Below are 26936 nucleotides of genomic sequence, written 5' to 3'. Positions count from 1 at the left end.
GAGGAAGATTTGTGCGAAGGTTGTTCCAAAAGTTACGTCCATTGACCAAAAACAGTGCCGTAAAGACGTGTGTGTGGACATGTTAGAACGCATTGCAAACGAGCCACATTTGTTGGAATCTGTTGTAACATGTGATGAGACGTGTATCTTTACCTGTGACCCAGAAAGTAAGCGCCAGACAATGCAGTGGAAGTCTCCAGGATCCCCAAGACCCCCAAAAAAAGCACGCATGTCAAAACCGAAATTCGAGGCAATGTTAATTGTCTCCTTCGACATTAATGGAATTGTAATGATTGAGTGGGTTCCCAGTGGTCAGACTGTTAATCAACACTACTACATTGAAGTACTAAAAAGAGTTCGTGAAAAAATTAGGAAAAAGATGTCACAGTTGTGGAGTGATGGATGGCTGTTGCACCAGGACAATGCACCCGCTCACACGGTCCTATCTGTCAAGCAGTTTCTGACCAGCAAAAACATTACTGTGATGGGGCATCCTCCTTATTCACCTGATTTGGCTCCATGGGACTTTGTTTTACTTCCTAAACTTAAAGGGACACTAAAGTGAAAAATGATTTCTTCTGCATCAGTAAATTAACAAAGTAAGTAAACAACACCAAAAGCATAACAACATAAACATAAGCATAAACATAAACATAAGTAAACAACACCAAAAACACCACTCTTACAACGATAAGACGTTTGGCAAGCCAGAAAAAGCGCAAGAACGAAATATGGGTGGCGACACCTACTTAAGTTCCCGCACCTGGGGGCGGTGACGTCTTGGATTTTGATGGCATCTTCTAGGGCCTACTAATCATATATAGCGGTACAGATTGACTACACTGTGTTCTAAAGAAACCAAATATTAAACATGGCAAGTTTCGGGAACCTTTAATCAGCCAACGCTGCCCAAAAGCGAAAACATACTTTGGAATCCCTGACGTCACACTGACGTACCAGCGCTGGGGATTCGGAGCGAAATTCAAATACTGATATTGGACCTTCATTTTCTCATCTAATAATCAAACTATTTTTTGGAAGTGACTGCCTGCATGGTTCCCAAACAATGCTTCATTAGTCTAAACTGATTTATTGTTTCGCTTTAGTGTCCCTTTAAATCTTGCTTAAAGGGAAACCATTTTACCTCAGTTGAAGAGGTTCAGGCAAAAATGGAGAATCTCCTGAAGGGCCTTCCAAAAACCTCGTTCCAGACCGGTTACCAGCAATGGCAGCACCGAATGCAGAAGTGTGTGAATGCTGAAGGGGACTACTTTGAAGGTGATAATGTCACAGAGAACTGATTCAGTAAGTACAATAAGTCATTGGATCGGTCTCGTTCTTTCTTTGCGTGTGTGTCACACCTCGTATGTACGTATGCTGTATACAGCGTGGTGGCATGATAGCGTCGCGTTTTGAGATGGTTGCTGCTTAAAAAAAAAATTATGGGGTTTTACGTGTCGACACAACGATCTGATTATGAGGCCCGCCGTAGTGGGGGACTCCGAAAACTTGAAGCACCTAGGGTTCTTTAACGCGCACCTGAATCTAAGTACACGGGTGTGCTCGCATTTCGCTCCCATCGAAATGCGCGCCCGCCATGGCCGGGATTCGATCCCGCGACCTCGTGCTTACACCACAGCCGCTAAGCAACCACGGCGGGTTTGCTTGCTGCTTGATGCATTCACTATATAAGAAGCAACTCGTAGCGGTGCAAGAAACGAGGAAATATGTTCAAGATTTTATAATTAGCTCACATATACCCTGAAGGTATTATAAATAAATAAATAAATAAATAAATAAATAAACACACGATAAAGCTGCCCCAGGAATTGAATCGTAGTAAGGTAATGCGACCCATCCCTATTTTTCGTATCGGGTACGTGTGTTTCAAGCCTCTTTCGTGGGAAGATCGGGATAACAATGCAGTAAATAAGTTTACGCTGTCCGACGCTTCTCCTGACCCTCTCACGCGAGGTGCGACGCGATAGAGTGCCGTATGCAGTGACTTCGCACCACTCTCACCCCCCAACTCGACTTCAGCGAAAAGTTGAACCCCCTTCCAACTTTTTTATTTTACATCTTTACGTATTATTACAACTGGTATGCTAACGTGAGTAATGAACAGTTGACAGCTAGCGCAGTTATGTCGCTCGCTCTTATTAAAGTTCATTTCTTTTTTTTTCTTTTTTTTTTTTTTTTTTTTTTTTTACAGCCGGCACAGTAGACGAGAACGATGACTCATAGGCCTCAACGTCCAAATTGCAACGCAGTGGCTGTGAGAGACGCCATAGCGGACGGCTCTGGAACACCTGCATGTTCTTCAAAACGTACGCATATGTATACCTGCACGTGCGTTTTTTTGCATACCGCTTCCATCGAAATTCGGCCACCGCCATAGTAAACTCTACAGCCGATTTCAACTTTTCAAGGAGCTCTCCGCGAGCGGCTAGCAAGCACTGAGGACAGTGTTAATATCGATACCGTCTGTTTTCAGCACTGAAAAATCGTCGGCCTTCTTCAACGCCAAATCAAAGACGGTTATTTTTTTGTGTAAACTACCTACCGAGGGGTTTGATTTGGTATGATCGATCAGTGTGTGATTATTGCGAAACGGAGGTCGGCGAGAGGGAGGACGCATTAATGATTCCATGTGATTGGACGACATTCGGCCCTATGTAAATAAATTATCTGGATTCATTTTTTTTTTTCCGGGTTAAGCTGCATTTTGCGAAATAGTCCGCAGTCATTTCAAGAGCCGCAGGTACATAGCTTCGATCGAGGATAGCGACACGAGCGGCAACGACAACAGCTCACAATACATGCAGCAAAGAATGAAGCTACAACCAACCTGCGTACAGGCCAGCAATCGTAGCGTAACCACGGTGCACCGGTCGCCGCCACCGCTCCTCGAAGTGTAAGCCCACGTTGCCTCTATTCCATAACGGACGCAGTGACCGGACGTCATGCCGATTTGCCCAAGCTGTGCCGTGCTTGCCGAGGATGCGTGGGTGGTCGCGGAGTCTGAAGAAATCTGCGAATGAGAAAGTGAAGACAGTCAGACCCGACTAAACGTTACGACTGCATTTTTTTTAAAACAGCTCTGCCTTTACAGGATGGTTATAGAGTAGTACTGCCGACCATATGGCGTCGTTTAAGAGACTTTATCGAGATGTTCTGGCAAGATTAATAAAACATCTACTTAAGATTACTTAATGCTTCTGTCGGACATCTAAAGTGAAACCCCTCGTATGTAGCCTGACGCGTAGACAAATTTAGGATACGAGACATCCTGCAGGGACGCCTTTAAAACGCTTCAGAAATGACTGAGCACCCTTGCAAAGAGTAAAGCCGGTAGTTTTAGCAGCACATGTACAACAAGTCTCGTAATCGTACGTTAATGCAGCACTCTAAACGATGAAAGTTTGGCAAAAAACAGCCTTCGATCCGACATGCAGCCTCATGGATTGCGTATTCGCAGTGGTATACATTTCAGTTCAGCGATTATGGGCATGCAGTTATAGGTGTGCTTAAACATGAGTTCACTAACTTTGCGTAGATTACACGTTTTGCGAGGAAGTTATAAGAATTATTATTATTATTATTATTATTATTATTATTATTATTATTATTATTATTATTATTATTACATGCACAAAATAAGAACACGAAATTTCCAGCAGACAACCACTGAATGGTTTACCTCGAACACATTAAAAACCAGCAACGCAGATGGAATACAGAGCATAAAACGCACTACGAGAATAGAGCGGACAACGTACACCATGCTCAAGGCCGCCCTTGCTATCCTACACATTTTCCGATATACTACCGCCGGCATCGCTATTTAAATTGGGGGGAGTCAGTTAATTTTCACAGCTCCCAGTGTTCGATTTGTTGTTGTTCTTGTTGTTGAGAGAGCCCCGAACCAACAGAGAGGGAAACACAATACTGCAGGGCTCCGGATCATCAAAGTAAGTATTTTCCAGCTTTCCGGATGGACGGTTAAGAGGCGCAGCGTGCGCTTTTGTGGAAGGAGGCTCTCCTGCATTCTTAACTTGTCAGTGGCGCAAGATACCAAGGTGCAGCAAACGAGTTTTACTCGTGCATGCTGCACCACAAATTATAGCGATATGAATGATATAGACACTCCAGGGTGATTTTCACCGTCGTCAGCGCCCTCGCCATTATGTTTCGTATATACACTCCAAGTGCGATCTAGCGAGTCATCTGCGAGTCCAAGGCTAAGGCTAAGGGCGAGCCCAGCCGGCGGCTTCCTGCGCACTGTGTTGCCGAGCGCCAAGTGTTAAAGATCGCGTAATCTCACGTTTCCGAGTCGCGGTGAAGGGCGAGGCAGCTAGAAGCATTCGCTCCCAGCTGCCGGCGCTCTTCATCGCGCCAGCGATATGACAGCGAGTGTTCGTGCTCATCGAGTAAGATCTGTTCATGTTTGCCTGCATGACATCATGCTTGTTCGTTCAATTATTAAACGAATATTCGCTGCACTTCATACGGCTGACAAAACTACGCACCTCACTTTTTGTAGTTATCTATTACCTTGCTATCGCTGTCAATGCTAAGCCGTTCGAGCAAAGCTGCTACATTTTTCTGCCAATAGCTGCTCATATACCAATGGTCTCTTATGCGGTGTGAACATCAGCCCCAGTTTCCAAATTTAAGTCACTGTACTGGGCACTGGGCACTGTACAGTACCGACGCATGCACCTGCAATTGTTCGCGCAAAAAAAAAAAACTATTTTCTACATCTATCTCTATATTACTCTTCCGGAATAACGGAAACGTCATTCGTACCTTGAGCGCAGTTTTGTTAAGTCACAGAACGAAACAGGGGTTTGAAGTTCCCGCGCTAGTTCTTCGTGACGTGATGCGATTTGGACAGCACCTATTGCTTGAGTTCAATTAATGGTGTATCGATAAAAATCATTATACTGCATCTTAAAGAAATAAATAATCCCAAACACCCAAACTATATTGAAATACTTGAAGTCGTACTAAAGCGTACCGGCGCTGCAATTGAGGCGCGAAATTCGAAAATGAGTAACATTGCTCAGGATGTTCTCCGCTAGTGAAAAACTTTTCCCGCCCAAAAGAATGAACATCAAGCCTTCCAAAACACAGTAACAATACATCAATCAAGCGAGAAAAAAGAAGAAACAAAGAACGCAAACCTAACGCAATGTTGGAATCTAGGTGACTCGAACCTTGTTTGACTTAGCGAGGCAGCAGCAATCAGTGGCGGAAACAGCTACAGCCTCGTCGCCTGTAGCTGTCCACGTCACGAGGGCGTAGGCGATATGTTTGTGAGAGGTTTATACCCACATAGAATTGAGTCTCCATACACATTGTGGCACATCCGTTCTGGAAGGTTCGCCGCTAGAACGAGCATACACCCAGTGCCGAAGTTGTCTGCTGGGGCACACACCCAGCGATCCAAGCTGTCTATAGGCCTGACCGCAGCCAGCAGCAAGTTGTCTACATATATATATATATATATATATATATATATATATATATATATATATATATATATATATATACCCGGCGAGGAAACGATGACGAACGCCACACCCCGGGGAAGAGGCAAGAAAGGTTTTGCTTCAGAAAATATTTTATCAGACTTTCAGCTGCTGAACACGAGCTGACAGGCTCGACCACTGGCCGCACCAACTGCATTTCGATGGTAACGGAATACATAAACGATTGTGTACCGCGCGTATGGAGCGCATTAAAGAACCCCGGGTGGTCAAAATTAATCCGGAGGCCTCCACTACGGCATCCTTCGTAGTTCCCTGTGCAGTTTCGGGACGTTAAACCACACGATTATTTATAAAGCTAAACTAGAAGTTATGTTGGCACTGGCCAATCTCCCCCGAGAAATGCCGGCTTACAGTAATAGTGAGCGTGCAGCAAACCCACCTCCGTTTAACATCCCCTAACTACTCTCGGCTTGTACCAAGCGGTGAACAACTTATACATTCACCGTCAACATCACCGCCAATTATCGTCAGTCAACGCAAACAGCACAGAAACCTTCGCTTACACGGATTCCCAAAGTGCGTGGGATACACATCGTGTTTTTATTCCTAGTCACTTCATGCAATCATCTCAGCATCCTGATTTCAGCCCGCTTGCATCGCTTCAGCATTAGAAAGAAATTCTCATCGAAATTGCTTTCATTCCATCGACGCCGTCTTGTAAACATGTCTCCTCATGTTCGTTTATGTGTTGTCGCAGTATTAGTACAGCCCCACTTGCTGAGGGCAAGTGGGGCTATACTAATCCAGGTACAACCAAATTAGAAAGGCCCACTTAGCTTGAACAAAGACACTCCCTCACCAGAACAGGAATTGGCCTCCCTGGTGCGATATTCGGCCACTACCTTCCTAATGATTCCTACAATTAAACTGGGGCCCTCAGTCCCAAGCAGCTGCGGAGCACCTGACCAAGGCGGCGGTCAGGTGCTCCGCAGCAGCCGAGATACAGACGATATAGTCACGGCGGCCACACTGCCCGGCATCGACACCGCAACCTTGTAGTATGAACGGACAGACAGGCAGCGTGCGATCGAGGCTCTAACTTCTGGCACACTCTACCTAAGTATTTTCATGGCGCCTTACTACCCCCCCCCCTCATGCTTAAGCTATAGGTACAGTGGGCACCGGTCCACTGTGGCATGGCGGGGAACGATAACTGGTGCATGCCAGTTACAGCGCCACAGCCCCGGGTCCTTTATCTGTTGTGGCCGGACACATTGATGCGCATGCATGCACGCACACTCGTAGACCATCTCCAGTACGCGTGTTCAGGCTACACCCACAAACTATACCCACTCCGTATGCTAGTCACTAAGTACGAGGGTATAGCGCGTGGAAAGCGACGCAAACCCTGTCCCTTTCCCTTCCTTACTTTACAGACTATATTCAGTGTTCCCAACAAACTATAGAGGGAACTCTGGTGACGCGATTGTTCAGCTGACACAGATTTGTCTAATATTCGTGCTTTTCTCAGTGAAATTCTCGCGAAAGTATGTTACGCTTTCGCGTCCATACAATAATTCAACTGGGAGCTTTACATGATAAAACCACGATCGGAATGTGAGGCACGCCGTGTAGTGAGGGAGAACCGAGTAAACTTTGTATTCCGCCCCCGTCGAAATGCGCCTGAGATCTGGAGCTCAGCAGCGCAACGTCTTAGCCACGGGGCTACCGTGGCAGGCATACTGCGAACCACTGAGCAAGTGAATATAATCACTATGTGGTGTTGACAATTGAAAGTTAGTTAAATTCTGTGGTTTCACTATCACAGTTAGAGATGACAAGGGGGGAGGAGTCTGGTATCCCTGGATTGCCCTTTGAATACGTGCCTGCTACGCGGATGTTTTTGCATTAAGCATCCACGATATACGGCTGCCCCATCCGGGATGTGATCCCGCGCTCTGGGGATTTAGCAGAAGCACAGATGTTTCTTTTTTTTTTTAATGGTGCAGATTTTTAAACAATGAAGGTGAAAATCTTCAGGCTAATTGTTTTAGGCGCCTACTAATAGCATGCTAAATTTGCTTGAAAAATATACATTTTAAAATAATAAACTATAATTTCTTAATATTGTGTATTCATGAAAGAACATTTGTGAAAGAATAAATATACAGGCACTGAGCTCAAAATTCTTCTGGTCCTTTTATATGGACTGGGTTTTATTCTCAACAAACAGAATAACTGTGGCTATGCAAAACAGCTTATTTTTAAAGAAAATTACATGCTGGAGCCTCAAATTTTAAAGTTTTGAAGCTTTATCTTAGACAAAGGTATAAATAAAAAACAAACTTCCAATGGCAACACATATCATCCGGTTCAGTATGTGTTACAAACACTCTGGAACAATACTAAAAAAATCCATGTGGAAAGTTGAGCGGTTATGCAGAGAAAACATTCCTTTTGTTAGCCAAAGTGGTGTTCTTGAGAAAACTTTATGCAAAGTTTCAAATTTCGACAATTTGTCCTAAAACGCTCATGATGCGTAGTCCTCGCGAATATGGAATATTTTTCTTTGGATTACCTTTTAATATCTTGTCTATGGGGTTTTTTTTTTTTCTTTTGCAGAAGCCTGAAAGTCTGCCTATCTTACCCTGTCATGGTCTACCCTGCTCAGCACAGCATCGCAAAACACACCTGATGTAAAACCCTAGGGTCTGACAGAATTCCTTTCTGGCATTGTTGACATAATTATAGTAATGAATTGAGTCATCAACAGCAGTTTTCAGTGTGGATGATCCAACAAACGTGGTTTTTGGGCACCTACACAAATCAAGTGTTCGCGCGGGAACTATCGCGACTATTACGACACCTTTGGGGCGCATACTGAACTACTGAATACGTTAAACTACAGACATTACATTTCTAGATGCAAGGAAATACGTTTCTAAATCAAGAATAACAAAGCAAACGCCACAGCACAGCGCACAAACTCGCGCAGTGAATAGGCGGGACCGCGGGGGGAGCGGCGTGTTTGGCGCCATTTTTAAACACCTTCGGTCGCAAATTTTGAGAGTGCTACACGGTGTAAACGTTTGCCGAAAATGGTGGCATGTTCTGGCGCCAAAATAAAGTTGTTAACATTTTTAGTTGATTTTGCTATTCACTCCGCTAAAGTGAGGCAAAGATGGAGCAAAACTTCCGTTAAATCTTGCTGCGAAATCGCTAAGATTGTCGGCAGAGCTTTTCAGTGAACTTTAGATAACGCAAGCGTTCTGGAACAATATGATATAAGCTGACGTGACGTAAATCATCGACTGAACCGTTCGTAATTTGCCTAGGGTCCATGCGGGTGAAGAATAAACAGCGCATTTACCACCAGGGTGCATTGGGCCTTTACTTTACTAATAGGCTTACATAATAATCCCGATGACAGCAGAAGTTCGCCTGCCTTCAAACTGTGAGGTTACAAATGCTGCATGCGATTCAAGAGAACAAGAGTAATCTCATTTTCCTAGCACATATAGGCATTCGGTCCACATTATCCTTGGAAATGTTCTAGTTCCCGGTCCTCTTGAAAACACCGGTAAATTCTGGGACAGGTGCTTGGTCGCGTGCTAACATGGCGATGATAATTGCGTGATCTTTTAACTCATTCCTTACCGCTAGAAATATGCTCACCGTTTAGTGCTCAAAAGTTCCAACTTGTTATTTCAAGATGTACTTGTGCAACAGTATACCGTGAAACATAACATTCTATACTGAGCATTGGTGTTCTAAATGGAAGTTAAGATAAAATAATTGCTCAGGGAGTCTGAGAATTCTTATGATAAACTGCAAAGAAGCACCCCAAGACGCATGAATGAAAGTAATAATTTGTTATTTTTAGTGTAAGTACACAGGGAGTAAAACAAAATCTGCAATATACAAAATATGCACCTTGCTCCTATAGTTGGCAACTTCTGTAAGTCAGACCACAAAGAAAATACCCAGATTTGGTGACGTGACGATTATCGACGTGATGTCCAAGCTATGCGGGAAAGCCATCGTTTCGCAAATGTAAAAACGGGCAAGCACCGTTATGCAGGGAGAATTTGTATTCACTCATTTCCGCAAACAACTGATTCCCTCATTACTGCATTCTTTAGGATCTCAAACCAATGGCTGTCAAGTTGCGGAGCATACAAAGTCGGCTCATACTTGGTCATTGTGTTAGATCAACTTTTCTGTGCAAGCAAGCTGGTCTAGTAGTGTACTTCGAACTGGTGCTGAAGCATTCACGTGCTCTGTACAGTGCCCTCTACACAGGGCGCTCTTCTCTTCTTTTTTTTTTTTTTTTGAGGAAGAGAGAGAGGCCCTCTGCGGCAGGTCAACTGTAGCACTGCGCGACCCCTTCCACAAGCGCTTGAGGTCATTTCATTACCACTAGTACCTTGTGCGGGGCAACACAAACTCTGCAATTTTTTATCAATGATTTAATCGCAATTAATCAGTTAATGTAGCATGAACAAAAACAGGAAAGCAGGTATTGTCGTCCTACTGCATGGCAATTCCCCGAGGCACTGCACATGACGGTCACCACCCTTGTTGGACTAAAATTCTCGTAAAATTCTTGGCACAGCACACTGTTCCATCGTCCACTTCAGTGTGAAGCTACCTGCTCGTAAATTAGTGAAGGCTCACCTTGGCTTCTTCAGGTTAACAGTTAATTTTCATTCGTTTAGTTGTATTATGACTGCTGTGTGATACCAAAGGCGCATGCATATTGTACACTTTTGTAGCTAAGTAGGTGTGAAACCAAAAAAATCTGAGGACACCTAAGCACTTCCTATGAGTTGTAAATGAGAAATCATTAATGTCCAATTGAACGGCGCTGAGTGGTTCTTCGAGTTTCTTCGAGTACAATACGATAGCGGTACGTGCTGCAGAAAACTAAAGTAATGTTTAACAGTCTCGGAAGAGAACAGCAGTTGACGATAGGTAGCGAGGCACTGGGAGTGGTAAAGGACGAGAACCGGCGTATTCAGCATGGTATGGCCGATGGCGGGAGTGGTAAAGGAATACATCTACTTAGGGCCGGTAGTGACCGCGGATCCGGATCATGAGACTGAAATAATCAGAAGAATAAGAATGGGCTGGGGTGCGTTTGGCAGGCATTCTCAGATCATGAACAGCAGGTTGCCATTATCCCTCAAGAGAAAAGTGTATAGCAGCTGTGTCTTACCAGTACTCACGTACGGGGCAGAAACCTGGAGGCTTACGAAAAGGGTTCTACTTAAATTGAGGACGACGCAACGAGCTATGGAAAGAAGAATGATAGGTGTAACGTTAAGGGATAAGAAAAGAGCAGATTGGGTGAGGGAACAACCGCGAGTTAATGACATCTTAGTTGAAATCAAGAAATAGAAATGGGCATGGGCAGGACATGTAATGAGGGAAGATAACCGATGGTCATTAAGGGTTACGGACTGGATTCCAAGGGAAGGGAAGCGTAGCAGGGGGCGGCAGAAAGTTAGGTGGACGGATGAGATTAAGAAGTTTGCAGGGACAACATGGCCACAATTAGTACATGACCGGGGTAGTTGGAGGAGTATGGGAGAGGCCTTTGCCCTGCAGTGGGCGTAACCAGGCTGATGATGATGATGACGTTCTGCCCGAGCCAGCAAGCAGCAGCAGCCTGCGGTGCCCAAGCCGCTATGTACCCAATGCGGCGATGTCCTCTCCCCTCACGCAGCCCTTGGCCGACACCTCCTAGATAGCACAAAGCCTGTGCACTTTGATCAACGACGTCATGCTACCATGCCCGACTGCCATAGAATCTAATAGGGATGTTCCCGAGTAAGCCGCGGTGATTTTGACGTCACCGCTTTCGTCACGTACGCCGGGCTTGACAGAGGAAATGTAGGTGCAAGTGGCATGACGCCATACAGCAGAGTGCACAAGCCTGCTATCGTTCTACTCCGTCAAGGAGCGCTCGTGCGGAGAGTGAGAGCGAGGGTGACGTGGCGTCGCGGGGATGCCCTCTCCTCTTGCGCAACATCTGGCACGCTATCGCTCCAGGTGTACCCTTTCGCCCGCTCTACTCCGTCGAGGCGCAGCTCGTAACGTGACGTCGCAGTCAATGGCACTGCGAGTTTAAGTTCCGGGTCGCTGCTGCAGACGACAGACAACGGCTTTTTCGCTCAATGGGCCATTTGACGCTTCCGCATCAAAATATACCGTTGTATTACCTGAGGTTGCAATGAAGCAAGGCAGCTGTTATGCCTTGCAACTAGACTTAACTGCTTTGAGTTCACATCCCTATAACGCTTAGTAATTCTTGAAAAAAAAAAAAACGTTTCCGGAATGCCCGTTTTCTTTTTAAGTGCTTCATTGAATCGTCGCATTAAATCAATGCCCGAAATACACTCAGAATAATATATTTACTTGCAGAACACCCATAAAAACTTGTTTAACTATAGAAAGTTGGTTTCACTGTACTGCATGAAGTTGGCTATTTCAGCGCCAATAAAGCAAAGGAAAAATGCTCTAGAAATCCTGAGAATTTTCTACTAATGCGTAAACATGCTTTGGCTCGGCTATTACTTCGCTTTTGTTTACTTGCTTTTCCTAGCTTATGCGTGTCTACCCATCGTTTCTCGGGTGCCAAAGAGTGCTTACGGATTAGTAGACAATTCTCGGAATTTCGGTAGCCTCATTGTTGCTTATCACCTCTAACCTGCTTAGACCATAGCATAACGTTCCAAACACAATTCCATTCCATACAATCGTGGTACTACAATCGTCTTTTATTGCTGCATTCTGTACAATTTTATTTTTGTGAATCAGACAACCTGCATTTCTTGTGCGGAGGCTGGGAAGCTGCTTCTCCTCCATCTTTTTCGTCTTGCTGTTCCTGTGTCGCCGTAGCTGCTTGTTCTTCAACTCCGTCAGTTTCTTTCTTTCTCTTCTGTACTGATTCGAGGGCTCAGTATTACCTTTTTGTGTTATAACGTGAGCGCGTTGTTCCTGCGTGGCAAACACAATGGCTCGCCTTAAACAAACACGTTGGTCCGAATGGTAATTCTTTGTATGACCCCAAATGATGGTGGATGGCCAGCTAGTAGGCTCAAAAATGCTTCGCAAAACATTCCCACAGTGCATGTTTGTTTGTTTGTTCTGTTTCTTTTTTTTTTCACTTGTACGGCAAATGTGCTGTCCCATTTGTTAACGGAAAATAGTGATCGAGTTATTTTGTATTATAGTAAGCTGCACTTCAACAACAAAGCGGTAACTCTTACCTTGAAAGGAAGCTTGTAAGCCAGAAAATACGCGATAACGAAGGACGGGTGTAATGTCACCCTCTTGAAGCTGTTGAACTTCCCGCCATTCCTGCACCAGCTCGACCTGGCGTCATGATTTTGAGGCCGCGCATCGTATATAAACTTTATTACCGCTAAAGAAGGACTGAAGTGTGCTATAAAACAACTAAAGACTTCAACTAGCATGTTTCGAGAGCATTTATAAGCTAAAACGACTCCGATGTAAGAAAATGCAGTCTGGGACGTCAAGCTGATGTTTCAGCGCGAAGTTTAAAAAAAAAGTTTAGTGTCCGATTCTTTTTAAATTTATTAATCAACCTTTTCCCGCCAAATGAAAAAAATTATTGAGTTTTGAAAGCATCTTGGAGGAGTTTACACTGTTATACTGGGGCCCTTTAGTGTCTCTTTAAAGTGTATCTTGCCTTTAAAGTGGATTTGCTGGGCACTTGGACGGAAAGGCGACCGAGGCAAGTGTCGTGATCGAACCTTGCGCATACCCGCTGTCAGAACGTTCGGCAAGATAAAAGACTATGCGGTTTTAAAGTGGACAACTTTCTTTGCCCCTTTTTTTTTTTCGCTTACGCGGTCGTTGGTTGGTGGCCGTGGCCCAGCCAGAGGGTGGCACACTGACCACACTGCCACTGACGCATGAGAGTGTACAGAAAAATCAGGCGTTTCAATTTTTTCTCCCTAAAACGAGCGGCGTTTATTTTTCTTCTTTTTTTTCGATTGCCAGTTTTATACCTATTTTTTTGGCAGTTCACAGCAGTAGTTCTCGCCCTGCGTAAATTAAGCCCTTCAAATATCACGACTGCTATTGTCACAGATTTTTTACCTGGGTATTCGTCTGCTTGAGGGTCCAGTAACTTTTCTCCATTGCTACTATATTCTCTATAGTCCCTGCTCATTTGCAAAATATTAAACTAATTTGGGCACCTGGTCACAAGAGTCTATGTTTAAATAGGAATCCGGGCTCACTGGCTAAGGCATTCCTGAACGGCTCTGTCCTTCCTGGGGTACCACTGCCCACATATTTGCTTCTCCTGAGTACTGACACCTCCTATATCCCTGGCATAGTGAACTTTAAATAGCCAGTGGTATCTCTGACCAAACTACGTTGTCGGATGTCCGCTCTGAATTTCTTCCCAGACAGGTCTGATTAATTTATGCATCCACCCCTTTGCTTTTTCTGTAATGAGGGGTAAATACAAGATCGCTTCTTTATTACACTGAGAAAAAAAAATAATTGAAATTACGTCTTGCAAATTTGGTCTGCATTTAATGATTCCCGTTAACCTTTCACTTGGATCTAAGACTCTTGCGTACAGTCATGGTAATGTTTGCACCACCATACAGGAATTTAGTATTGATTCCAAGCAATTTCCCGGTCAAATCGACGTCCTTTATCATTAACATTTTAGTAAACTTTCATTCAGGCTACGTCATGCAATTTCTTGCATCTGTCACACAGAGTTCATCAGTTTTCGCTATTTTGCAAGTGGAATTTATTTCTATATTTGTTTAGCTTGATCCACCCGAGTGTTGGCCAATCCCACATAGCACGAGTGTGCTGTGAAGAGTAAGGCTTTCGCATGAACGCCTCCCGGTGCTAATTGAAGCTAAGGTGTCCTGGACCGCGTCCATAGCAGCGGAATACGCACACCCATGAGCAAAAGTACACGAAATACAAGGTCGCCGAAAAAAACTGGATTTCTTTGACGTAGTATTTCTGTGGAAACCCGAAAGGTGCAGAGAAATAAAGGGAAAATCAGACATCCACCCGTTCGTAGCAATTGCTACAAAGGAAACCCATACGGGTTGAACGGGTGGATGTCTGATTTTCCCTTTATTAATGATTTCTCTGCACCTTGCGCACCTGAGGTGCAGCGGTGGCGTAGAGGTAGAACACCCGCCTCGCGTGCAAGAGGTCCGTGGTTCGAATCCCGGTGCCGGCAATTTTCCACCGGATTAAAAAAAAAATCCGCGTGTTGATGAAATTGCACAAACAGGCCTGGAGTGTGGCCTGATCCCGGTGACCAGAACCGGTAACGCACTCCCTCACCAGAGCAGGATTGGCCACCCTGGTGCAGTACTTGGCCACAACCTCCTATATGAACACAACAATCAAACCCCGGCCCTCAGTCCCCAGCGGCTGCGAAGCAACTGACCACGGCGGCGGTCAGACCTGCAGCGCAGCAGAGGGTGCTAAGAATCACTGGCTCCGGACAGGCCGCCATTGGAATATGAACCTGGCAACGTTTAACGCTAGAACGTTATCTAGTGAGGCAGTGAAGTAAGGAGGCTAAAGGAAGCATATACAGTGCTAAAAAGCGGGCACGTCCTGTGCTACCGGGGCTTAGCGGAGAGAACTAGGAGTCGGATTCCTCATTAATAAGAATATAGCTGGTAACATACAGGAACTCTATAGCATTAACGAGAGGGTGGCAGGTCTTGTTGTGAAACTTAATAAGAGGTACAAAATGAAGATTGTACAGGTCTACGCCCCTACATCCAGTCATAATGACCAGGAAGTCGAAAGCTTCTATGAAGACGTGGAATCGGCGATGGGCAGAGTGAAAACTAAATACACTATACTAATGGGCGACTTTAATGCCAAGGTAGGCAAGAAGCAGGCTGGAGACAAGGCAGTGGGGGAATATGGCATAGGCACTACGAATAGCAGGGGAGAGTTATTAGTAGAGTTTGCGGAACAGAATAATATGAGGATAATGAATACCTTCTTCCGCAAGCAGGATAGCCGAAAGTGGACGTGGAGGAGCCCGAACGGCGAGTCTAGAAATGAAATAGACTTCATACTCTGCGCTAACCCTGGCATCATACAATATGTGGACGTGCTCGGCAAGGTGCGCTGTAGTGACCACAGGATGGTAAGAACTCGAGTTAGTCTAGACCTGAGGAGGGAACGGAAGAAACTGGTACATAAGAAGCCGATTAATGAGTTAGCGGTAAGAGGGAAAATAGAGGAATTCCAGATCAAGCTACAGAACAGGTATTCGGCTTTAACTCAGGAATCGACGTCCTTTATCATTAACATTTTAGTAAACTTTCATTCAGGCTACGTCATGCAATTTCTTGCATCTGTCACACAGAGTTCATCAGTTTTCGCTATTTTGCAAGTGGAATTTATTTCTATATTTGTTTAGCTTGATCCACCCGAGTGTTGGCCAATCCCACATAGCACGAGTGTGCTGTGAAGAGTAAGGCTTTCGCATGAACGCCTCCCGGTGCTAATTGAAGCTAAGGTGTCCTGGACCGCGTCCATAGCAGCGGAATACGCACACCCATGAGCAAAAGTACACGAAATACAAGGTCGCCGAAAAAAACTGGATTTCTTTGACGTAGAGGAATTCCAGATCAAGCTACAGAACAGGTATTCGGCTTTAACTCAGGAATCGACGTCCTTTATCATTAACATTTTAGTAAACTTTCATTCAGGCTACGTCATGCAATTTCTTGCATCTGTCACACAGAGTTCATCAGTTTTCGCTATTTTGCAAGTGGAATTTATTTATATATTTGTTTAGCTTGATCCACCCGAGTGTTGGCCAATCCCACATAGCACGAGTGTGCTGTGAAGAGTAAGAGTAAGAGTGTTGAAACAATGAACGACAATCTTGTGGGCATCATTAAGCAGTGTGCAATGGAAGTCGGTGGTAACTCCGTTAGGCAGGATACCAGCAAACTATCGCAGGAGATGAAAGATCTGAGCAAGAAACGCCAATGTATCAAAGCATCTAACCCTACAGCTAGAATAGAACTGGCAGAACTTTCGAAGTTAATCAACAAGCGTAAGACAGCTGACATAAGGAAGTATAATATGGATAGAATTGAACATGCTCTCAGGAACGGAGGAAGCCTAAAAACAGTGAAGAAGAAACTAGGAATAGGCAAGAATCAGATGTATGCGTTAAGAGACAAAGCCGGCAATATCATTACTAATATGGATGAGATAGTTCAAGTGGCTGAGGAGTTCTATAGAGATTTATACAGTACCAGTGGCACCCACGACGATAATGGAAGAGAAAATAGTCTAGACGAATTCGAAATCCCAAAGGTAACCCCGGAAGAAGTAAAGAAAGCCTTGGGAGATATGCAAAGGGGGAAGGCAGCTGGGGAGGATCAGGTAACAGCAGATTTGTTGAAGGATTGGGGACAGATTGTTCTAGAGAAACTGGCCACCCTGTATACGCAATGCCTCATGACCTCGAGCGTACCGGAATCTTGGAAGAACGCTAACATAATCCTAATCCATAAGAAAGGGGACGCCAAAGACTTGAAAAATTATAGACCGATAAGCTTACTGTCCGTTGCCTACAAACTATTTACTAAGGTAATCGCAAATATAATCAGGAGCACCTTAGACTTCTGTCAAGCAAAGGACCAGGCAGGATTCCGTAAAGGCTACTCAACAATAGATCATATTCACACTATCAATCAGGTGATAGAGAAATGTGCGGAATATAACCAACCCTTATATATAGCTTTCATTGATTACGAGAAAGTGTTCGATTCTGTCGAAACCTCAGCAGTCATGGAGGCATTACGGAATAAGGGTGTAGACGAGCCGTATGTAAAAATACTGAAAGATATCTATAGCGGCTCCACAGCCACCGTAGTCCTCCATAAAGCAAGCAACAAAATCCCAATAAAGAAAGGTGTCAGGCAGGGAGATACGATATCTCCAATACTATTCACAGCGTGCTTACAGGAGGTATTCAGAGACCTGGATTGGGAAGAATTGGGGATAAAAGTTAATGGAGAATACCTTAGTAACTTGCGATTCGCGGATGATATTGCCTTGCTTAGTAACTCATCGGATCAATTGCAATGCATGCTCACTGACCTGGAGAGGCAAAGCAGAAGAGTGGGTCTAAAAATTAATCTGCAGAAAACTGAAGTAATGCTTAACAGTCTCGGTAGAGAACAGCAATTTACAATAGGCAGCGAGGCACTGGAAGTCGTAAGGGAATACATCTACTTAGGGCCGGTAGTGACTGCGGATCCGGATCATGAGAAGGAAATAATCAGAAGAATAAGAATGGGCTGGGGAGCATTTGGCAGGCATTCTCAAATCATGAACAGCAGGTTGCCATTATCCCTCAAGAGAAAAGTATATAATAGCTGTGTCTTACCAGTACTCACATACGGGGCAGAAACCTGGAGGCTTACGAAAAGGGTTCTACTCAAATTGAGGACGACGCAACGAGCTATGGAAAGAAGAATGATAGGTGTAACGTTAAGGGATAAGAAAAGAGCAGATTGGGTGAGGGAACAAACGCGAGTTAATGACATCTTAGTTGAAATCAAGAAAAAGAAATGGGCATGGGCAGGACATGTAACGAGGAGGGAAGATAACCGATGGTCATTAAGGTTTACGGACTGGATCCTAAGGGAAGGGAAGCGTAGCAGGGGGCGACAGAAAGTTTGGTGGGCGGATGAGATTAAGAAGTTTGCAGGCACGGCATGGCCACAATTAGTACATGACCGGGGTTATTGGAGAAGTATGGGAGAGGCCTTTGCCCTGCAGTGGGCGTAACCAGGCTGCTGCTGCTGCTGCTGATGATGATGATGACTACGTCAAACACTTGCCTTTGCTTCGTGCTGTCGACAAATTCGACTCCTCCCTGCCATCTGCTAGCCGCCTGGTTAGTTCAGATGGTAGAGCGGCTGCCCCGGAAAGGCGGTTGTCTCGGGTTCGAGTCCCGGACCAGGACGAATTTTCATTCAACTATGAGGCTGTTCTTTCGAGGAACCTGTATGGGTTTCCTTTGTAGCAATTGCTACGAACGGGTGGATGTCTGATTTTCCCTTTATTAAATTTATTTGTAAATAACAAGCGTATACTCAAAGTTGCGAGTACACTGGAAAGTCCACAATGCCAAGTTTGGACTGCAGTGCTCAATTTCACGTTGCCTTCACAGGTAGAGGAAAAAACCTGCTTTATCGGGCAATCTCTGATCCGTATACTTTTACTCACGGGCGTACCTGAACAAAGTGAACAGGACTATGTTCCGCGACATCGTCGGCGTGCTCAAGCTGATCAGCGACTGCCTGACAGTATGTCGCTCATGCGGCTACCGTCTCCTTTACCGCACCGTCGAGCGTCGAAGATGCCTCGTGAGCTGCTGCCATCGAGCATCCGCACAAACAAGAGCGTCTAGGGACTCGAGAAGTACACGTGGACGGTATTCCAAAGCTGTAAGCTTCGTGGCGGCACACACTACGTCAAAATCCCACTAGTATAAGTAATCGCGCAGTATTGCATGTTACGCGTTTGTATTGACGGCGCCACATTGGTTGGACTGAGCGTGTCGGTTGATGATGTGTGGTGTTTTATGGCGCAAGGGCCAGTTTTAGCCAAAGAGCACCAAGCCAATGGTAATGAAATCAAAATAACGAGATAAATTACGAGCAATGAATGTAACAATGCTGTAAAGGGGCCTAAAAGACGGTCACTGTAAAGTGTGTAAGAGCTATAGTATACATGTAATAAATCTATGACAATGACTATGAAGCGTGCCAAGGACTCGAAAGATGCATTGTAAAAGAATTACAATGAGCTAAAATTGGTCATTTGGATAAAAATTCAAAAAATCACTACTGCCCTAACAGAGTCCTTGAAGCGCAAGGACCTGAAGGCGTGTGCTGTACAAGGACTACTATCACAGCAATATCCTCTAGAGAGAGGATGCCTACGATACCATCGGGCTATTAACATGTAAAATCACATCATTCAAGAAACCTAGGACAGCTTTGGTGGTAAAAAGGGGTTCCTTACCAAGAAACATACCGGGATGGAGAAGGAGACAATACCGGTATGTTATAGTGGAAAATGTTTCCTTCTTTCTCTTTCGGCTTCCCGACACTCCACGAGGACGTAGAGGACGGTGAGCCTTTCACCACATCTACCACAGGTAGGAGGTTCGTTGCCAGTTAGCAGAAAATTGTGAGTACCATATGTGTGTCCTATTCTGAGTCTACAGAATAGGACATCAGTCCGTCTTGTTCTTGTAACGGGGGGCCAGAAACCTATTCTTGGCTTAATCAAATGTAGCTTATTATTTGTTTCATTGTCCCACATGCGTTGCCAGTAGCTTCGCAGTTTCGCTCGCAAAAAAGTCTTGAGGTCTGTGGCAGGAATAGCAGTGGTGGAATTACCAGCTTGAGGTGTAATTGATGTGGCCATTTGGTCGGCCAGCACATTACCATCGATGCATCTATGACCAGGGACCCAGCATACTGTCGCATGTCTGCGAGACGAATAAATATTGCACACGAGAGAGTAAAGCGCAATGAAAATATTAATTTTGTGTTTTCTTAAGCACATTAGTGCTTTTACAACACTTAACGAGTCCGTGAATATGATCGCTTTCTCTAGATTTAATTTATATGTTTTATCGCAGACAGTACTGCATAGGCTTCTGCAGTAAAGACGCTTGTATGGTGGTTCAGTACTCCTGCTTCAGAGAAAGAGGACCCAACAGCCGCGTAAGACACACCAACATGCGATTTTGACGCATCGGTGTAAATTCCGAATAATAGTACTTCAGTTGGAGTTCATGGAAATGCATTCGTATTTCGAGCTAAGGTGCGTGTTTTGTAACATTTACAAAATATATATCACATTCTGTCACCTGCCAATCCCAAGACGGTAGCTGCTTCGCTGGTGGCATTAAGCGGTGTTCGAAGAGTGGGACATCCATTTCCACGCTAAGCTCCCTCACACGGAGTGAGAAAGGCTGTCTCATAAGAGGGTCGATTACGGAAAAGTGCAGTACCTGTCGAATCGTTAATAGTTTCACAACACGGATGTTCAGGGTTAGAGTGCACTTTAAGCAAATATGTAAAGTTGGGGTAAGATCTCTGCAGATTGAGTGATGACTCATTCGATTCTACATATAAGCTTTCGATGGGGCTAGTTCTGAATGCACCTGGGCCAGATGGATACCCAGGTAGTGGACGGGATCCAGCAGCTTTAGTGCACTCGGGGCGGCAGAGTTGTATACTATGGCGCCATAGTCTAACCGTGATTGAATGAGGCTCTTATAAATATTCATTATACACTTCCTGTCGCTACCCCATGTTGTGTGTGATAGTATTTTGAGTAAGTTCATTGTGTTTAGACATCTCGCTTTGAGATATGTCATGTGTGGGATAAAAGTAAGCTTAGAGTCAAGTATTATACCTAGAAATTTGTGTTCTTTGTTGACAGGTATTTCTTGTCCACACAGTTCCATGCACGGGTCTGGAACCAGGCCTCTCTTTCTTGTAAAGAGAACACACGAACTTTTGTGGGGGTTGATTTTAAACCCATTTTCGTCTGCCCACTTAGATAACTTGTTCAATCCCTGCTGTACTTGTCTTTCGCACACTGCAAGGTTACAGGATTTAAAACCTATTTGTAGGTCCTCTACGTTGATGGAAGAAAATACAGCTGGTGGTAATGAAGCGCAGAGTGTGTTCATCTTAACTATAAAGAGTGTACAGCTGAGCACACCTCCATCGGGTACACCAGTTTCCTGTATAAATGGACGTGAGAGTACATTCCCGACTTTCACGCGGAAGGTACGATTGGACAGATAACTTTCTACCATGTTTACAATATTGCCACAGATGCCCATTCCCGACAAGTCTCGCAAGATCCCGTACCGCCACGTTTTGTCGTACGCCTTTTCCATATCGAGGAATATCGATAAGAAAAACTGTTTGTGGACAAACGCGCCACGAATATTCCCCTCAATGCGCACGAGGTGGTCAGTTGTGGACCGACCCTCTCTGAAGCCACACTGGTAGGGATCAAGTATTTTGTTCATTTCAAGGATATGCATGAGTCGCCGGTTAATCATTTTCTCAAACAGCTTACAAAGACAACTCGTGAGAGCTAACGGGCGGTAGCTTGCCGCTGACGAAGAATCTTTACCTTGCTTCAAAGCGGGGACCACGATCGTTTCTTTCCATGCAGGTGGAATATATCCAGCAGCCCAAATAGTGTTAAAAAGGGCAAGTAGTGACAGCTGTGTGTCAGTGTGTACGTCATTAATCATGTCGTACATTATTTTATCAGGTCCCGGTGCAGAGCTGTTGCATACGATCAAGGCAGCTCTCAAGGCAGCTCGGCAATGCAGAAAGGACGGTTGTATGGTGCGTTTTGTGGCGATTTCCGCTCAAATGCCTTACGTTCTTCTGTTTGTCTGCACTTGATGAAGGACTTTGAGTAGTGGGTTGAGCTTGACACATGCTCAAAGTGCTCCCCTAGGGTGTCTGCTTGTTCTTCTAGAGTATTCCCTTGATCGTTCACCAGAGGCAACGGATTTATTTGCTGCCCTTTTACCTTCCTTACGCCATTCCAAACTTTCGCCTCCTGTGTGTACGAAGTTATACCTGAAAGGAACCTCGCCCAGCTTTCTCTCTTCGCCTAACGTCGTATCCGCCTTCCCTGCGATTTTATGTGTTTAAATTCAATAAGATTTTCTGTATTCGGCAATCTGCGCAATATGCCCCATGCCTTATTCTGCCTCTTTCGCGCATCTCTACAGTTTTAATTCCACCAGGGAACACGTCTTTTGTGTGAACCACCATTTGTTTGCGGGATAAACTTTTTAGCAGCATCAATAATAAAAGCGGTAAAATATGCAACAGCATCATCTATACTAAAATTGTTTATAAAATCGGGTGATAAATGAGTAGATTCTTTAAAATGCTCCCAGTCAGCTGATGCCAAATTCCAAATGGGAAGGCGGAGAGGGTTGTCATGCTGCGTTATTAAGTTTATTGTTATAGGGAAGTGGTCACTTCCAAAACGATTATTGATCACATTCCATTCCAGATTACGCAGAAGAGAAGCAGAGTCTATGGCTAGGTCTATGGATGAATAAGAATTGTGTTGGCTGCTGTAGTACGTTGGCTCCTTCTTATTAAACAGGCAGGCACCAGATGTAAGGATTAAATTTTAAATGAGTCGCCCTCTTGCATCGCAACGCGCGTCTCCCCACAACGTGTTGTGGGCGTTAAAATCACCCACAAGTATGTAGGTTTCCGGCAGCTGATTTATGAGGTTATAGAAATCGGTTTTTTGGAGGTGATAGCTTGGAGGTATATATATGGCACAGACAGTTACTAACTTATTGAAAAGAACCACCCTAACTGACACTCCCTCGAGGGGTGTCTGTAGTGCTACCTGGCGACAAGCTACGGACTTGTCTGCAAGGATTGCTACACCGCCGGACGAGGTGTTAGCCTCATCACGTTCCTTGCGGAAGATGGTGTACTGGCAAAGAAAGTTTGTGTGAATTTCAGATGTGTCTCTTGACGACACAGTAACTTGGGATTGTGTTTGTGTTCTTTAATGTCGTCGAGGTTATGTATAAGTCCTCGTACATTCCACTGTAGTATTTGTGTCTCCATTATAATAAATGTGTTTGGTGCTGTGTGCTTAAGAGAGTGATATTTGTTCACGGGTCCTTTGCAGGCGCCGTGACGGGAGTTTTGTCTTTTTTGGAGCGGTCGAGAGAGGCTCGCCGCTCCTTAGGCGCTGGTGGCACCGTCTGGCTGGTTGTTGTGTCCATCGCCTCTTGCGAGGCGCTGGACACGCGCTCTTCCGAGCGCTGTGTTTCACGTGAAGGCCTCGGCACGTTGGACGAGACCTTTGAGGCCACCTGCCAGGACATGATGGTCCCTTCTTCTGGGGTGGCGGAACAGCACAAGCTGTAGCCGCCGGGAGGCCGAATGGCGTCACCGCCGGCTCCCTACGTGTGGGCCGTACAGCCGCCGGAAGCCGTTGTCACCGCCCCATCACGCGTCACATCGGCGAATGTGTTCTTTGGCAGGTAGGATACCCGTCTGCGTGCCTCCTTGAAAGTTACGTTTTCCTTTGCTTTTATCGTCACAATTTATTTTTTTATTTTTTCCAGTATGGGCCCGACCCTGAGTACGCGGCGTGCTCCCCATCACAGTTTACACAGTGGAGAGTGTTCTCGCAAGATTCAGAGGTATGTTCATGGGCACTGCATTTCGCACAGGTTTGGCGGCCACGGCAGCCCAGCGAACTGTGGCCGAAACGTTGGCATTTGAAAAATCTGAGGGGGTTGGGCACATATGGCCTAACACGCAGCTTGATGTATCCACTCTCGATTGACTCGGGCAGGATACTCGAACCGAAGGTGATTATCAAGTGTTTGGTTTGGATTTCTTTGCCATGTCGCCTCATCTTAATTCTTTTGACATTTATAACATTCGGTTCACTGAAGCCCTCCAAGAGTGAGCTCCTCAGTGAGCTCCAGCAAATCATCGTCCGAGACAACGCCGCGGGTGGTATTCATCGTGCGGTGCGGGGTTACTACTACTTCAGTCTCCCCAAATGATACTAGTGTAGGCAGTTTCTCAAATTACTTCTGATCGCGGAGCTCCAAGAGGAGGTCACCGCTAGCCATCATCGACGCCTTTTAATCTGGACCAAAAACTTCGGTAAAGAGACTTCGATGCAAGAAATGGTCAGATTGTTCGCACCGGTTTAGATGGTTTTTTAAGAATGGATCACGTGAAAACGAGGGAAATATTCTTTTTGCCGACCAAGAAATTGGAATACTTCATCGGTGCGCCCTCTTTTCTGGGGGCGATCAGGGAGTGGGGGGAGCTAGCCATAAAAGATATGTGGGATTTCGGCAGTAACGCCAGCCACCCACCGTAGAGTCCTACAAGGGGACGCTGCAGGACCTGTGAAACACGGCCTGCAAACGCCAGCTGTACATTATCACTATAACCAAATATTAAATAACCTAGGTTGGCTATTCACGCAAGGTTAACCCTTGCTGCCTGGAAAAATTGGAAGTAAAGGGAAGCCAGGCGAAGACAGGAAATGTGGAAAGTAAGGGAAACACGAAGATTGTAGGGAGAGAGAGACAGGAAAAGGCAACTACTGATTTCCCCCGGGTGGGTCAGTCCGGGGGTGCCGTCTACGTGAAGCAGAGGCCAAAGAGGTGAGTTGCCTCCGCCGGGGGGCCTTAAACGTCCGAACACCCGGCATATGCTCAACCCCCTGGATCCCCCTTTCCCAGGACACGGCTAAGCCGCGCACGGCTGACGCGAGAAGGTCCAACCCTCGTCTGCTCGGGTACGTGGTGTCACAACGCACCAAACGCCTGCTGACGCAGACGCCCCTGCGGGGCAGTGTGTCGGTCAAAGTCTGCCGTAGGGACTGCAACATACAACTGCTTGCGCGGTCGTTCTAGAAGACGCGTACGTCTACTCACGCTCTTCGGCAATACCGTTCACGAAGCTTGCGTGACAAGCCTGCTCCTCCAGAGGACGTTTCATACGGTGCCGTTACTTTTCTGCCCTCGACGGAAGGCGATCTTCTAGACAAGACTAAGGGTCCCCACTTCAATCAAAGAAATGGGGGGGGGGGGGGAACGTGTCTCTATCTTTCTAGTTGGTGGATTATTAAATACTAAGGTACCAGGGGCATATATGAACGTGGCTACATGTTTCCGTGTTACTCGCTCGAGTGTTACTCGCTCTCGCGCGCTGACCGCCTGACCGGCTGTTCTAAAGTCACAAAAACATGCCGCCAACGACACCCCTGAATGCCCCCTCCTCTCGCTTCCCCAACACCCTCCCATGCCCCGGTCTTTCTTTCCTTTTTTTCCTCTTCTTTCTTTTCTTTTCTCTCCGCCTTCCCACTCTTCCGCTCTTGTCCCCTCGTCTTGGGAGCCACGTCCACAGACGTCAGGCGACAGCACTCATTCTCTTTGAAGTCTCTGCCCTTACAACCAGCCGCCACAGACAACAACCGCACGTGACGTCAATGTACTGACCCTTGAAAACTAACATGCCGAGGATGACGTGGCCGCCTTTGACGAAGATAGGCCCTTCTATCGAAACGTTGGCCAGCCTTTCTGAGGCACCTTATCCCTGTTTATAACATCGGATTATGAGGTCCGCCATAGCGGGAGACCCCGAATTTCGACCACCTGGGGTTCTTTAACGTGCACCTACACGGGGTGATCATGTTTAGGTATTACGGAAATTTTAAAAATTGCCTGTGGCAGAGAGCATAATTCTTGTCCTGGAACTGGATTATTTGTAAAGCCGGGCAGTTTTTTTTTTTTTTAAATCCGGTGCACACTGGATACAACCAGATCCTTTGAAACGCTCATTCACGGTCTGCGGCTCGGTACCGCGAAGACAAAACATTTTCTACATAAAATTTAAAGAGCTGATAGTCCGGAATGCACTCTCGGCCACGTGGATGAGGACGTGCAGACAGACAGACAGAAAAACTTTATTCATAGCATGTGAGTTTGGACTCTTCTGGGTCCCTGGACCACCGCACGGTCCCGCACTACGTCGAAACGTTCATGCTCCTTTTGCTCATGACGTCGGCAGCCCGAGCCACCGCAGTAACCTGCGATGTCGGGTCCGTAGACGAGAGCAGGACCTCCCAGTCCTCCCAGCTTGAGATGGCGGGCTGTCCCTGCGGGGGAGGATCGGCAGGGCAGCCAAAAAGGATGTGGGAGAGTGTGGCGTGAGGGTCTCCGCATAGGGAGCATGTAGGGGAGGTGCCACAGTAGTGGGATAGCAGCTGAGGGGATGGGAGAGAGCGGGTCTGGAGGCGTCTCCAGAGGATCTGTTGGGAGTGCGTCAGGGAGGAGTGGGGAGGAGGGTAAGACCGACGGTCCAAACGGGGTATTTGCGTGAGCTCCGCAAAGCTGTGTACCCGCTCCCTCGAGAAACCCGGATCGAGGCTGTCCTGAGCCCGGCAAATTAAACCTCGGGCCAATTTATCGGCAGCCTCGTTTCCGGGGTTCCCAGAGTGAGCCGGCACCCACCGGAGCTCAACCCTACGTGGTAAATTCTGGGTGGGGATGTTCAACAAGTTCCAGGCAGGGTTGTGAATTCTGCCTCTGGCAAAGTTGGACAAAGCAGTCTTTGAATCGCTAAAGATGTATTCAGCATCCGAAAGGGCAAGGGCTAAGGCGATGGCGGTCTCCTCTGCTTCCTCAGATGTAGAGCCCGAGGGAAGATGGTGAGTTAGGGGTCGGGGTAAGGTTGGGTTGTAAGCAACTGCTACAGCTTCATGCGTTGTACATGCGGCGTCCACCCAGATGGCTTTCTCGACCTGTCCGTA

General features: G+C 45.9%; 1 protein-coding gene across 1 annotated transcript in view; it reads right to left on the bottom strand.

The window, feature by feature from the left end:
• The window catches only part of LOC135909971 (uncharacterized), a 250532-nt gene that overhangs the window by 13295 nt on the left and 210301 nt on the right, over positions 1–26936 (bottom strand). The window contains exon 2 of the mRNA XM_065441972.1: positions 2849–3031. Within this exon, the coding sequence (XP_065298044.1) occupies positions 2849–2965 (117 nt within the window). The 5' untranslated portion in view covers positions 2966–3031. The remainder of the gene's footprint in view (positions 1–2848; positions 3032–26936) is intronic.

This window comes from Dermacentor albipictus, chromosome 1 (genome assembly GCF_038994185.2).
Source record: "Dermacentor albipictus isolate Rhodes 1998 colony chromosome 1, USDA_Dalb.pri_finalv2, whole genome shotgun sequence".
Lineage (NCBI taxonomy): Eukaryota > Metazoa > Arthropoda > Arachnida > Ixodida > Ixodidae > Dermacentor > Dermacentor albipictus.
The sequence above is the reverse complement of the archived record's forward strand: the minus strand, read 5'-3'. Positions and strand labels throughout refer to the sequence as shown.